Source organism: Mus caroli, chromosome 6 (genome assembly GCF_900094665.2).
Source record: "Mus caroli chromosome 6, CAROLI_EIJ_v1.1, whole genome shotgun sequence".
Taxonomy (NCBI): domain Eukaryota; kingdom Metazoa; phylum Chordata; class Mammalia; order Rodentia; family Muridae; genus Mus; species Mus caroli.
Genome location: NC_034575.1, coordinates 1,161,578 through 1,177,632, shown reverse-complemented (window position 1 = coordinate 1,177,632; position 16,055 = coordinate 1,161,578). Strand labels below are relative to the sequence as shown.

General features: G+C 38.9%; 1 protein-coding gene across 7 annotated transcripts in view; it reads left to right on the top strand.

The window, feature by feature from the left end:
* Positions 1 to 16,055, top strand: part of Sgce (sarcoglycan epsilon) — a 72,771-nt gene that overhangs the window by 48,452 nt on the left and 8,264 nt on the right. For 4 of the 7 annotated variants that reach the window (XM_021164425.1, XM_021164421.1, XM_029478941.1 and 1 more), the window contains 4 exons: positions 4,169 to 4,331; positions 6,703 to 6,914; positions 7,849 to 7,875; positions 8,573 to 8,761. In XM_021164425.1, coding sequence (XP_021020084.1) covers positions 4,169 to 4,331; positions 6,703 to 6,914; positions 7,849 to 7,875; positions 8,573 to 8,761 — 591 coding nt within the window. The remainder of the gene's footprint in view (positions 1 to 4,168; positions 4,332 to 6,702; positions 6,915 to 7,848; positions 7,876 to 8,572; positions 8,762 to 16,055) is intronic. The other 3 variants (XM_021164423.1, XM_029478944.1, XM_029478942.1) reach the window with 1 other exon arrangement.

Below are 16,055 nucleotides of genomic sequence, written 5' to 3'. Positions count from 1 at the left end.
TACCAAATGAGCTATGTCCCCCAGCCCTGAGACACCTTTAAATCAGTTTTGTTTTATTATTGGTTTATGTTTGATAACAGCTTTTTATGATATAGGGGATTTGCAAATATTTTCACCCAGGCTCTGGAAAATTTGCTTGACAATCTGTTTAGTGTGGGAGAAAATTTAAGCTCCTCCCCTCTTTTTTAAAATCAATTCCTTTATTTCATGAATTAGACCGTTAATGCTTTGTTTTAGAAAATCATTTTGTACTTCTCTGCCTTACCTTCTTGTGATTTGAACTTTGCTCTGTCATTCCTTCTGAGGTCACCCTTGTACATACGGCTCAGTTGTAGAACTTTTTAATAAATGTATACATTCATTTGTTCCATCACCATCTGTTGAAAAGATGAATTTACATGAGTCTATTTGTCCCCGTGTTACATGAGTTAATGGTGCTTCTGTAGGGCTGTCCCTACACACTCTAAAGCTGCCGTAACTCCTACAGCTTTGTTGCAAGTGCGATAGTTTCAGGTCTCTGAGTTTGTGTGCTTCTGTTTCAGTATGATGTCTGATATTCAGAGTCTTCTGTCTCTCTCCCTGAGCTTAAGAACCATTTGTCAAGACCCACAGAACAGATCACCAGGCTTTGATCTGGCATTTCATTGAGATTACGGATGAATTTGGAAAAAGCTATCACTTTTACAATACTGAGTCTTCTTCTTGATAAAGAAAACATTTCTCCCCTTTAGTTTTGTTTTCTTATTTCTTTCATCGATTTTTTCTCATATATAGTTTGAATGCACTTTTAAAAACTTTATATTTAGTTTATTTTTGTTATATCTGATCTCAATGGGATCCCACTTTTGTTTCAAGATTTGTCTATATTGCTATATAGAAAAATGGTTTTCAGTGTATTAACCTTGGTGTTCTGTGAACTTACTAGAAGGAATCATTGGCTCAGAGAGGCAGTTTGTCCACTATTTTGGATCTTACCATTCTTGAACAAAGATATTTTTATTTATTTCATCTCAGCATGCACTGAAATTCTTTTTACTCTCTGACTTCATTGAGCAGAACTTTCCACTATAGTGTTGAAATGGGGAATGTCTGGGGTTATTTTTGTTTTGTTTTGTTTTTACTGTTTTACAGTAGTTATTGGATTCTAACAGAAGGTTCTTATTGAGATTCGGAAGCTCCCTCCACTTTTAATTTATAAGTGATTTTATTACTTCTGAATGTTTGATCTTGTCAAATGATATTTCTTAATCTATTAATAACATCATTCCTTGGGTAATTCACTACTGTGATAATTTTAGTTTTATTTTCATAAATGGGAAAGATTGTACATGGTCACCTTTTATAATTTTCTTTAAACATTTTTGGATTCAGTTTGCTGGCTGTTAGTCAGTTTGTTTTTCATTTTGTTTGGATTTCAAATATACTCAAAATTTACAACCTAGTGGGTGCAGTTGTGGTTCACCTGCCTTGGCCTGGCAAGTTTAGATTATAGGCAGCATCTAGAAAATGCTCCCTCGCTTCCGTATTCTGTATTGCAGCAAACTGGCTTTATTTTATCAATTGTGTAGGGAAGCCCGGTGTGTGACTCTGCTGTTTGCCACTGAGGGCTGATTGCTGGTTAGCTTTCTTTCTGGATTGTAAGTCTATAACAGGTTCATTCTCTCTCTCTCTCTCTCTCTCTCTCTCTCTCTCTCTCTCTCTCTCTCTCTCCCTCCCTCCCTCCCTCCCTCCCTCCCTCCCTTCCTTCCTTCCTTCCTTCCTTCCTTTTCTAGTATGGGAGATGGATCTCTTTTGTAATTGTTCAGTTTCATCTGTGCAGTCAAATTTTGGGTATGGAGTTGATTTTAGTATTCTCTGATTATCTGTTTGTCTCCATGAAATCTCCTAAAGTGAAAGTTTATGTGATTGATTCTATATCCTTCTCTTTTCTAATATACACTTTCAGCACTATAAATTTTCCTCGAAGAACTGCCTTGGCCGTTGTCCTAAACTTTTGAAAATTTACAGAATTCTTTTTATTTATCTCAAAATATTTTAAGAAGTATTCTTGAAGATTTGTTTTAGAACTTGGGTTGCGTTGGCAAGTGCAGCTGTCTTGTTCAGAGAGTGCTCTGTGTTTCTCACGCTGTGATGTCTGCCTCCATTTATTTATTTATTTATTTTTCATTGGACTGACAATGAGTAAAAGGAACTGCAGAAGAGTTCAAATGTGGGACTGGGGGGGTTTCTCCAGCTCTGGGTGTAGATCTCAGGTTTAAGTGAGCCTGTGCCTTGGGCCTGAGAGTCTCATCGTCTAGGTAATTGACAGCTGGCAATAATTAGCAGTTGACCACTAAGTCGGGAATGTAATTGTCTCTCTCCCAGGTCTGCTGGACTTTTACACTAATCCCAGCATTGAAGCTCTGCTTAGTTTCTCCTGTAGGTAAGCCTTTTTAAGACCAGAATTGTTTGTGTCCCTTTTCTCCTGCCAACAACAGGAAATCCTCCTGTTTCCCAAAGAAGCCTAGCCAGGTCTGCCCATGAGAGCACGTAAGTTCAGGATCCTCAGTGACCAGACTGCTCTGGAGTGTGTGACTCTCAGGCTTGTCCACGTGGACCTTCCAGCAATATCGTAACTGTAGCTAAGCTTTCCTGCACCAGAATCTCAAGGGTTCCCTCGGAGACTCTGGCATGCAAACTCCTCCTCCAGGACTTGTGATTCTCCATTTCCCACTGCCCAGTCTGTCTGCCCCGTTCCTGGGCCATCGTTTGTTCTAAGGCTTATTTGTCTTGAGTGCCTCAATTGTTCCTTTTACAGTTGACTCTGCTTGCTTGGTTTGTTTCATTAGGCTATGGTGATGACTGCCAATCTTCTACTGTGTTAGCTAGGTACAAAAGTAGATTCTGTCTTTGAGCAGTTTTAACATTGATTTTGTATTTATGACATGAGATGTTGGTAGTGGGCTTTAAATTTTTTTTAGTGGGGTTTAATTTTTTTTTTTACGTTTTCATGTGGATACCTCATTGTTCTAAGACCATTAATTATAAATACTATTTATCTTCATCAGACTCCCTTGTGACAATAATCCACTTAGAAAATATTAGAGTTGACTTCTAGATTTTTGGCTCGATTTCACTGATTTCTATGTCTCACTCCTTGCAGCACTCGCTAGCTTTATGTTGTAGCTTTGAGTCCATTTGTAACCTTCCATCGTGCTTCTTCCAACGTTGTTTCCTTTACTGGAATTTTTCTTTTTCGGCCTTTTGTTTTTCTTAACCGTTTATGAGTGTTTGGATTGGCATCTGAAGTATTTCTCAAAGACAGCTAGATCCTTAGTAGGCTGGCCACACGTGATAAGTAGCTAATTCTTATCGTTTAAGGGCAGAAATTATAGTAATTTAGATTTTTTTTTTGTTTTCTCCTTTTCTCTGGAAGGCTCCCTATCTTCCCTGAGACTGCCCCTGTCAGCTGCCACTGTGCTCTGTCCAATTGTGAAATCTTGTTTCTCAACTCAGGAGAATTCTTTCCCTACAATGCTCAGGGTACTCTTTAAGAAAACATGTTTTGCTTCATTCTTGGTGAACAAATAATAGTTTTTTTCTTGTGTTAACGTATTAGCTGAAGAGAAGAGATCTGAAAGAAAACCAAACACAGAGGGGTCTGTGTGCTCGGGACCCTGACAGAAATGCCCAGTGAAATAGTGAAGTTGGCAGAGAGCTTGGCTCCTCAGGGTGTAATGTCATAATTGCATTATGCGAAAATCAAATAAGAGCCATTACTTACAGCTATTATTTTAGGGTTAGGCTTATTTTCTTAACAAATTTATCTGAAGAAGAATCTTATTGTAAGTAGTCTAATATAATGATCAGGACATATAGCACTTAGCTGGTTTGAATTCAAGGAATGCATGAAATATAAGTTCCAGACCTTCATATAGAATGGAAAGAGTGCCTGGGACACCTAAGCACTCAGTAAATACCGGTAGAATACAAGAATGGACAACAGAAGGCCCCTACATGAATCACTGCTTTGAAAGCCCAGGCTCCTATCTCAGAGATGACTCTAGTTAATCCCTCAATTCAAAAGGATAAATCCTGCTTTCAGGGGTAAATTGTTTTTTGTATTTTTTTTCCCTCCAGTGTTTTCAATTTTCCTAAAGGATAACTTGAGAGTTTCATATTTTTGCAGTGTTTATGTCATGGTTGGTGCCGATGTTGCATTTTCTTCTTGTTTACGAGAAGTTGAAAATCCACAGAATCAGTTAAGATGCAGTCAAGAAATGGAGCCTGTGATAACATGCGACAAAAAGTTCCGAACTCAGTTTCATATCGACTGGTGCAAGATTTCACTGGTGAGTTTTTTGTTTGCTTGTTTTTTTAACTTTGCTTTTGCAAATTTAATTAGCAGTAATGTGTCTGGACATACCATTTGACTGAAACCTGAATTGCTGTTGGAAATAAATCCTAGGTTTTCTTTGTCAACTGTGTGGACTTCCTTGATTTGATGGATTTGACAAATTAGATGATGGTCCATCCATGGAAGGGAGCGTCTCGCCGACTTTGTACCCTGCACTTGATTAGTTGCTGAGGCTGGATTAGCTTGGCGGGTGGTCCAAGGAAGCTTTAGGATGTCCAGGATGTTGTTAATGCAGCAGACACTAGGGAGCCAGGGTGGTGTGTGCAGAAGGTCTCCTTAAATGTGCAGCCATCAGCTTACTTTTGGAGGGAAAGAACAGAGCACAATGATAGTACAGATAAAGCTGTGTTCTGCTGTGACCCCAGTACTCTACAAACCCAAATGACAGAGCTCTTCAGACATGGGACAACTCTATGGGAAAATATTTTGCCTACAACCTTAAAAGTAAATGTATCAACTCTATAAGTTTCTTCTAAACAAACTTAAAATTGTTTTATTGATTAAATTTATTCTTTTATAAACATGCAAACACATCTTGAATTTGAATACTAAAAAAATGCAAGTGGTTTCACACACACATACCTAGAGGAGACATATAATATTTCGATTTTTCTATCGTGTATGCCTTCTTTGTCTTTCTGTACAGTATTTTGATCTTATTTGGATTCTTTAATACTTTTATGACCTTTAATGGTTTAATGACCTTTAGATACACACACACACACACACACACACACACACACACACATACACACACATACACGCACACACACACACACTGTGGTTTATGTACAATCTTGAGTAAGTATTAATGTTACAAAGCTCAATATTTCAGTCACAGTGCTAGTCGCTAAGGCTGCGAGGGAGCAATTAGGATCATGACTTACACACATTCCTCTCAGCAACCAGGAGACATCGGGGCTTGCCATCAGCACTCTGCTCATGGCTGTGCCATTACTTGAATTTATGTTTAGCAACACTGTGTAACTTCTAAAAGTAAAAAATTGTTTGGTGTTTGAAAGTTTCAATGGCAAGGCTTTTAGAACTGAAAAGCTTGAGAATTTTCATTTTAATTTTATATGTTACATATTTATTTAGATGCCACATTATTCCACAAGGATATTTCTTAAATAGTGTTTGTTGTTTGTTTGTTTGTATATTTAAGGAGGCTTAAATAAAAGAGTCATTGGGTTGGGGCTGAGCACAGTGGTACATGCCTCTAACCCCTGCACTCTATCAGTTAGAGGCCGGCCTATTCTACCAAGGGACTTCCAGGCCCTCCAAGGCTACATTTTATCTAAAAAAGAAAATAAAGATAAATAACACTCGTATAACAAGCATAATAAAATATTTTTAAATGAAAACAATCAGGACTGAAATTTTAAAAAACATAAGCATGTTGGACAACCAGTTTCCTAATTCTACGAAAGGAAAAACAAAACAAAACAAAACAAAACAAAACAAAACAACTGTAGGAATTGCAGTTATTTAGCTATTCGGAAGGAGGCAGAGGGCTGATTTTTCTCTGGGCACTAAAGGTTTGACTAGCAGGGCAGAGTGGCCAAAGGGACTTTTCCAGCAGAGAACGTTGAATAAAGCCAAAACTAATCCTCTCAACATTTTTTTTTTAAATCATCAAACGAAACAAACTTCACATGACTACATTTTTGGTACCCTTCAATAAAACCCTCTGTAGAATTGAATGTAGCACAGTGAAGGCAGAGGGGATACATATGGGGTGAGGGAGGGATGCACAGTGCATATAACATACAGTAAAATGTGGAACAGCCACACTGTCCGGTGGAGGGCTGTGCTCTGCTCTTCTTCCTAAAGTTAATGTCGGCCACTTTGAAGAAAGCTGGACACCGGAAGTTGTCTTTCTGTATTTCCTTTTTTCTTGTTTACTAACCTGACAAACCATCCCTGTGCACAGACTTCCCACCCAGTTTGTTAAACATTTGAACTACCTGCTCACAAGAAATGCACATACCGATATCAACAACCTCTATTTTGCAACCAACAAGCACAGACACACACACACACACACACATTGAATACATGCAGGTATGTTTGTGCTTTTTTAAGCAATAAGGATAGGGAAGATAGGCCAAGAGAAAGTATTTACTACTTTCATTTGTACTTGGCCCAGCTCTAATAAAGAATAACAAGTCAGAATGATAAAGTAATTGGAAAATGAATCGGCTTTTGAAGGTAATTTGTCAAAGACTATTTTGGTATATCTAGGTGTTCAAATCTAATGTTGGTAGTGATTAATTTGATGTGCAATTTTCTTTTTTTTATATCAGGTTGACAAAACAAAGCAAGTGTCCACCTATCAGGAAGTAGTTCGTGGTGAGGGCATTTTGCCCGACGGCGGGGAGTACAAGCCCCCTTCGGATTCTTTGAAAAGCCGAGACTATTACACGGATTTCCTCGTTACCCTGGCTGTACCCTCGGCGGTAGCACTGGTGCTTTTCCTAATACTCGCTTATATCATGTGCTGCCGACGGGAAGGAGTGTGAGTACTTTCAAACACTAATAAAGAATTGGCAAGCCCGCTAAGACGATGATGTAGACACGTCCATTAAAAACAAAGTTGCATCCAGTTCATAAAACACACTGTAAATGAATTGAAATTTTGTTCAGATCAAACAGCAGTACTTTATTCCCTTAAAAATGAATTAAAGTAGTCGTGAGTCTAGCAAACCAAATTAGGGGCCAAAATGACTTTATTCAGAAATGATTAAGGCTAGATATAAATTCATGATGTAAAAACAGTCCCAAGAATAATTGAGGCTAGACACTGTGGTTATGCAAGCCATCTTGTGTGAGCAGAGACAGGAGTCTATTGACATGGTAATTGCATTTAAATAAATAAATTGTCTTAGTCAGTGTGATGAAAACTGAGGGTCAGAATTCTTCCTGAAGTCATTCTGCTGTCAAACAGGGTGACACAATCTAAATGTTTAAAATATATTAAAAAGAATAACCCAGGAGTAAATTAATGAAAATAAGGTATCATTTGAGTAATGAGTCTTCCCTTCATGAATAGTTAGTACTTTCAGGACATCTCTGTCAATTAAGATAATCTCCCGAGAGTACTTGGAAGTCAGGGCAACAAAGCAAAGGCTCAAAACCTCATAAAGCAGCAAGGAACACACTCTCCATTCTCCATGTAGCCCGATTTCATTATGTCATAGAGTTTATTTCAATCAGGAGCTTCATTCTTAATCTCCATTGTTTTCCATTTTTCTGTGTGTTTCTCATCAGTATTCCATTACTGTACGTGTACTCATCCAAGTCATCTATAACCCTGGTGGCAAGGGCTGCCTGGTGGCGTTTTGAGTCCGACATCAGCATTGCCACATCCCACAGGGTCCCATGAGCATAGAGTCTTAATGTTCCGAATGTCAATGCTATTATTTAATTCATAAATTTTGTTTTGTTTCTAGGGAAAAGAGAGACATGCAAACCCCAGAGTAAGTGTCTTCTTTTCTGTTCTTTTCTTTCTCATTGTGTGTCGCTTCTCGGTTACCCATCATGCTCCGCACATGTGTCTCATGCTCTCCTTTCCTTTGCCATCCCTCACAGTTGACTTAACAAACTTGAAAAGCTGCTTTCTAAATAGAGATGCTTAGGCTGGGTAGACACTAAAAAATAAAAAGGGCTCAAAAGCTAAGGTAACCTAGATAAACATTAAACCTAAACCATTTCAGATTCAGAATATTAACACGTCATTTATAGTATTTGATCTCCCAACCTGCATTTCTATAAACCAGAGGACAGATGACAAGGCCCTTTCATACATGTTTGCCCTGACTCTGCAGTAATAACCTGCCATAGAATGAAACTTCCGTGAGTATTTATAAATGCCCCCAACAGAAGCAATAATATAAAAAGCTATCCTAGTTTTCACTTAATCATAGAAAATAAATAGATAACTAGTTTATGACTTGGGCTTTAATATTAAAATAGTGCTTCCTAGCTGAGTTTTAACTTGAGATTTTCATAAAGGCATATGCGATGTATGTTTTCTGAGCTAGTTTATAGAACAGCCCCCCCCCAAAGCAATAATGTCTTATCTTTAAAGAAAAAAATGACCTTTTCAAATAGGCAACTCATTAGGGGTAGTGCGTCATTTTAAATATATGTTGTTTTATTTCTTATTTTATGTAGTATCCAGCTTGTCCATCACAGCTCGATCCAGAAATCTACCAAGGAGCTTCGAGACATGTCCAAAAACAGAGAGATTGCATGGCCCCTGTCTACCCTGCCCGTGTTCCACCCTGTGACTGGGGAGGTCATACCTCCCACGCACACAGACAACTATGACAGCACCAACATGCCGTTGATGCAGGCACAGCAGTGAGTACCCATGTGGGAACACAGGCGCCAGCCAGCGTGCATGGAGATTTTACCAATATCCCTCCAAACCGTAGCATTTAGCTGTTACTGGTTTTGTTTGTTCATTATTAGAGAACATTGTATCAGAATATCATCACTTGGCTTGACAGAAATGTAATCGAATCAGTTCAAGGTCTTTTTTTTTTCTTCCTTTAGTCATAAAAACACATCAACATCAATATGTGAGAAATTGACACTGATAAGGATCCAAATGTTTGTCCTAAGATGAGTCATTTTGAAAAGACAGGCAGAGGCTAAAGTATGACAATCCTATTGTTTTTAAGAGATGATGGATTTTGTTTAGTTAGCTTTTTTCTTCTTCTTCTTCTTTAACCACCACAGACCTATATAATCTAAACGATTTTTGTTTCTTTAGTATAAATGATTTTTAAGTTCCCTTTTTCTTTCTCTATGACCTGTTTGTATATAAAATAAGCAACTCTGTTTGGGCTCTGGACATATGATTATTTTTTGTTTGGTTTTGTCCTTTTTAGGCAGGGTTTCCTGTAGCCCAGGCTAGCCTTGAGCTTCTGGTTCTACTCCAGCTTCCAAGTGCTAGAAACACAGGCGTGTGCCACCATGTCCAGATGAACATACATACAATTATAGCCAATCTTTCCTGCTTTAGAGACAATGGTAAGAAAGGCAGGAAGGGGACTTTCTTGAACAGCTATGGGGAAGGATGATGAGAGATTGTGTATGCTTAGAAACTAGATTTTCAATATATAAAGTGGTAGGAGAAACTAACATGTATTCCCTTAGAATGTAGCTCTTTCTTTTTTCGTTTTTACTTTAAATTGGAGTGGGCTAAATTGTGTTACCCCAAGAAAAAGAAGTCACAATCATATTTTTCGGTCACTTCCTGTTATTAAAGTAAATAGAGTGGATATGCAGAAAAATTTCTGTTCTTCTGTCTCTTACTCCTTCAAGTACACACACATACACACACACACACACACACACACACACACACACACACACACACACACACACACACAGAGGAAACTTTGTCCGAGAACCATGTTGGACATATATTTTTCTATTGAGGGTGCTTATTTATCATTATGTTAAATATATATGCTAAATCAGATTAAACAATAATTATGTATGACAGTGTAAACAGTCAGCCTCCGTGCATTTACCTAAAACACTTTTGAAAACATAACATAATTGTGAATGCTTTCTTAAATTTCTAACATCATCTACTTAGGGTTTTGTAGGCCAAGGCTGTATGTGTGCCCTTCAATGGTGGTGAAACTTTGCATGCATTTGAATTCAGGATTTTGGAAATAAGTATTATACTAGTGATATGTAAATGCAAGTTTCACAATATTTAATTTTAATACAGAGAAAGTATGTTCATGTATATTCTCTTTATACAGGTTAGTGGTCCATTGTTACAGGCTAATCTAAGACCCCATTTATTAGAATTAGGAACTGACAAGAAACTTCAGTAGTTTTAAGAATATTATAATAATATCCAGATTATCCATCTGTCCAATTTTTAGAACATATACAAATTTCAGAATCATACTTGATACTTAAGTACTGTTTCCAACATTGTGTAGTGTTCCAAAGAAGTGTTCATAGTCTACAAAACTTGAAGTTAGTAAGTGTACTTGGAAATCAGATTTCGTTTGTTTTAATTTTTGTGCACTTATTATTCTGGGAGGGCTACATGCTATAGTGCTTACACAGTGGTCAGGGACAAAGTATAGAAGTTGTTTTTCTCGTTCTGTCATGTGGGCCCTAGGAATCTAACTTAGGACATTAGTCTCTGAGGCAAGTGTCTATCCTCTGAGCTATGTCATGGGATTCGTCTGGAATCTGTGGGTAAGGGTGAGAAGGGCTAATTTTTCCGAGACCACAGGTCTGGGAATGTTTCTGTTGTTGACATCAGACTGCTTTAAAGCTTTAGAATACAGCAGTAGTTACTCTGGTGAGTGGAGGAACTTGGATGTGTGTAGGTTATTAAAATCTAAATGAAAATTGAAAGGCTGCGACCACTTTTAAAGACACCCTTTCTGGTCATGTATGTTGAGAATATCTCCTTAAAATTTTTGATTTTTCTTGGGTCCAGGATTTTATGCTGCTGTTATTGATATATAAACAAAACAAAATTTTCTGTCTAGTTTCTGTGTCTGCCTTTCTCAGGCCTTTCCAGAGCCCATCAAGACCGCCATTATGCAGATCAGCTCTTTGCAAATACAATAGCTTATTACACTGAACTTGCAACAATTTCAACATATATGTGTTTTGAAGTCTGGAAAACCTTTCTATTATTCCTATTTCTGCTAATGGAAAAGCGCCATTAACTAACACTTCTGAATAAATAGGGTCCATAGATAATTGATGATGTTCACAGTGATTGTTCTGAGGCACCGTGGGAGCATCAAGTGTGCCTGCCTCATCTGAGGAAAATTAAATTACATTCGGTGTCGTTTCAGTGTTGAGTGTATATTATCTTTCTTTTATTCTTAGAAATGGATAATATGTGCATGGTCTCTATGGTAACTCCCTATAAGCCAGAATATGTGATTAACCTCATTTTCTAACTATGCCAGATAATAGGTAATTTATTGTGTCAGATTCATCAACACATTTTTTTTTATTATAAAATTTCAACTTTTACACTTTAACTGAAAATGATTGGGTTTTTTTAAAAGTTTTATTTTAGTATCAAGCAGATACATAAATATTTTGGTCATTTGGATGGAGCAGAATTTTCAAGGTGAAAATTAGATATTTATTTGAGCAAGCTTGTGGTCCTTGTGGCCAGGTATATGCTTGGATAATATTGCTTTGTGTTTTCTCATTAGGCCTTTGTGAAAGGGCTAGCTAGCGTTTTAGCCTCACACATAGATTTGTGCTAAACCTATCTTTCATGAAGAGTTTGATCAACAACAGCATTTCCTGTTTCTTCCTCAGATTTGAAAGCAGAAATATTCAGCCAAAGCAATATGTCCAAACACTTACATGAACTGATAAGTAAGACTTAGGACCATTCAAAGCTTTCCTTCAAATCCGCATAAAAAATTATTTGATCTTTTAACAAAGTCAGTGCACTTGAGAGGATAGAAAGCTCACACGTCAGTATAACTAAGGGCAGGTACAGCTTTCTCATAGGTTTACTTCACTGGGCTCCAGACTAACACCATAGGTGCTAAATTTAAGACACTAACAATAAACAAAGATACATGAGGTCAGTGTGAGATCAGAGTATTTACCATTTCTGATGGTTACTTTGGATAGTGTATGACCATTGACCTCAACGGTATATCTGAGCCACTTTTCAGGCACAGGGACATTGAAAGAGGAAGGGAAGCGGGATAGGGCAGGGAGACATGTCACATGCTCAGAAAAAGGGGCATGTAGAACATGGCTCCTTTTACTTTTCTTTCTTTCTTTCTTTCTTTTTTTTTTTTCTGAGACAGGGTTTCTCTGTATAGCCCTGGCTGTCCTGGAACTCACTTTGTAGACCACGCTGGCCTCCAACTCAGAAATCTGCCTGCCTCTGCCTCCCGAGTGCTGGGATTAAAGGCGTCTGCCACCAAGCCCGGCTCCTTTTACTTTTCAAAAGGCAGAGACAATACAGACAACACATGGCGATATTTCTACCTGGTGAAGGGAGAGAAGATCAGTTTAATTTGATCTTTGCTTAGAATGATCTTGGAGATGCTGCAAAGATAGCGGAGTATCTGAAGTTCTTTCAGTCTCTCTTCTTAAGACCTCACGGCACTGTTTTCACTCGTGGCCACCGTGTGGCTCTTAATGATGGTGCTTTGCTGTTACCTACACGGCAGACATTTTTTAGATTTCACTAGTTTTCCAGTCAAGTCCTTTCTCTCTTCCAACATTACATTAAGGGCACTGTACTAAGGTCACCATGTTTCCTTGGCCTCTTCTGCTCTGGGCTGTTTCTTAGGCTTTCCAGAGTCTGACTGATTGCCATGATAGTGTGGAGAAGTCAGAGCCAAGTGTCCAAGGGAGTGGTTCCTATTCTAGTCAGGCTCACAGTTTCCTTCCTTCCTTCCTTCCTTCCTTCCTTCCTTCCTTCCTTCCTTCCTTCCTTCCTTCCTTCCTTCATTGTCTGTGTCTCTCAATGAATACTCCTCCCACTCCCATCAGTAGCCCCTTTAATACTTTTAGTTTTGGCAATCCCATTTGCAGTAATCCTTAAATTTAAATTGCCTTGACCCAAAGAATCGTGGCAATTGGGGTGATGCTTTTAACTAGAGGCTTCGCCCAACCCCTAGAAGGTATACTCTTTATACAAGGTTGAGGTCTGAGTCACAGAATTTTATGTCCTTGAATTGAAAGACAACCTAAAGCCATCTCCAAACGACAGGGAGTCTCGGTAGGGGTTTTACAATGCAGAGCTCTGGGCTTTGGAGGCAGGTGAAAGTGCAGGTCCCATGACTGGGAATTGCAAAGCCCCCAGGCCTCTCTGACTGGGTGCAGCCAGTTCAGAGGGCCCCTGCAATCTCCCACCTGGTGTTTTAAAGGCAGCTGTTTTTCCTAGTCCCCCAAGGGGCTTGGGTGGGATCGTAAAATGGGAGGCCTGGTCGATTTTATCTGTAAAGTATGGGCTGTTTGTGACTCTGCAGCCAGCCAGTTGGACTCTTCAGCTGCTTGAAAGAAATGCCGTGGGGGAAGTGAGTCATTGGTGCTGACTTGAAAATAGTGGCCAAATAAGAGAGAAAAACGTTGAACCTTGAAAAACTAAAAAAAATAAAGGGATAAAAATTCCTTAGGAAATGTAGTCGAAATATATAGTTTTATGCCTTGAGAAGCAAGTAGTGACTGGAGGATCCCAAGTATTGAATTTACTAGAAACATACCGACCCGATGTCTTTTGAAACGTCTCAGAGCTGTGTCACCTTCCAGGGGGTGATGTACTTCCTCATTCATTTGGTGATGACCTCCAGAGCCACTGAGTTTTCCCAGGTGGGAGCAACTTCCTGGAGGACCTTATGTGGTGTAGAACATGGGCAGATGCCCCAGACATTTTCCTGTAACATTTTTAATTGACTAGGCAGAAACTTGTTGTATTCATCATATTAAACCTAACATCTAATCCAGGATAATTGAGTGTCCCTCAAACAGGAGGTAGGCCGTTCCTAAATCTTTTCGCAAATCAACTGTAAAAGTGCAATTAAGTCTTATAATTACAGCTAGTAAACTAATTTTAGGGGTTTTTGTGACTATTTTCCATTTGTCTTCTCTTCAGTAATTATGAAAACCATGTTCAAGGTAAAATTCTACATACATAAAAAGTGAGTTTTAATGAAAGTGACTGTCAGTTGAAAATGACTGTTTCAGTCGACCAAGACGATCGTGTTCCTGTTGACGAGGACTATCAGCCTCCAAGGATACTGCAGAGACATTTACTTGATCTTATTTCATTTTAGCTTTGAAAGTATAGACCCAGAGTGGTGGGTTCGTTCCTTGGTGGATATGGGTTCTGTAGGTCTCTACTGCATCAAGTTACCAACCAGCACCCCCAGAGCTCCCAGGGACTAAACCACCAACCAAAGAGTACACATGGAGGGACCCATGGCTCCAGCCGCATATGTAGCAGAGGATAGCCTTGTTGGTCATCAATGGGAGGAGAGGCGCATTGAATGAAGGCTCTTTGCCCCAGTGTAGGGGAATACCAGGGCGGGAAGGAGGGAGTGGGTGGGGTGGGTGAGCAGGGTGAGGGTATGGGGGTTTTTGGAGTGGAAACCAGGAAAGGGGATAACATTTGAAATGTAAATAAAGAAAATATCCAATAATAAAAAAGAAATTTAATCTGGATATAGAAGAGACATCTGTTCTCATATGCTTACTCAAAAGTATTCACAATCAATCGGTAGCAGCTTAGAGGACTTCTGATGGTTGAATGAATAAAGAAAATATGGTTTTCATAAAAAAAAAAGAAAGAAAGCTGTGATGGTTTGCCCTGACCTTTCACAAGCAAAGGGGTAAAACTAAAGAAAAGGAAAAGAATTCAGATGGAGAACTCTTCTTCTTCCTCCTTTATGTATCATATAGAATATAGTGTTGATTTTAATTAAAATTATGGTTTTCATTTAAATCCTCACCAGTGTTTCCAGGCTCTGTGTGACCCTCCCTTACTCTCCTCTTCCAATTTCCTGATTTCTCAGCAAAAAGAGTTGTAGGTCCAAGCCCTCATTTTAAAATGAAAAAAATAAAATGAAGGTTTTGGCAATATCAACTTTGCTAAAATACTTGGCAAATTTCCCAAATAATGGAACTACTGCTTGCTGATAAATGTCACCATATTTTAAAAGGCATTTCACATACTGAAGGCCTTCTCCACCCCCACAGCTCTGGCGTAGATTCTGTGTCTGTATGCAAATCATTTTGTTTTCTAAGTCTTCAAGCGAGCAGCAAAATACTCAGTTGATAATCATCCACCCTACCCATAGACTTCCTCTAAGGGGGGGCCAGTGATGTGACAGTTGTATAAATAGTGAATAACTGTGTAGCCCTCCAAACACTTACTTACTAATGTGCCTTTGCTTTCTTAAAGAATGAAGCTTGTGAAATGACTAATTTGCACAATTTTCTATTTAGATGCAGGTAATGGCGATAAAATTGGGAAATAATTAATGCTAATAATTCAGAGAATTACAGTTCTCTCGGCTTTCTATATAATGCAGCAGTTTACATATTGTAACCTTTCCATAAGTCCATTAATAACTTAATTACTTTAAATAGTCTTATGCTTTTCTAAAGGGTCTTTCTTTGAAGGAGTGTAGGTGCTCTGTTTGAAGTTAGCCCCACTCTCCTGTCCAGTTGCATTCAGTGGCCTGTTTTCCTCACACATGGACATGTTCCCACATCCCCCACTGTTCTCTCCTCGCCACAGCCCGAGTATTGTAGGTTGGAGGCATGTGATTCGGTATTCCAGCAACAGGATGCTAATGAGCACCTTTCTTCTGTAGGCAGCACACGTGACCTTACATAGACCAGGTGGACTGGAAACTGCTGAACATTCCAGGCTGGCATCTAACCCACGATCCCCCCACTTCAGCTTCCCACCTGTTCACACAGATATGCACCCCCACAAAGTAGCTCAACATTTTGTTGTTCTTCAACCTCTTTGAACATGTGAGCTCTTTCTAGATAACTCATCGCACGGATCATTTGCAGGCTTATCATTTGCACCACCACTGCCCGGCATGTTCGTTGTTTTAAACCCTCAGACTGACTCAAGTGTACAAATGGCTTTCTCTTTTTTTTTTTT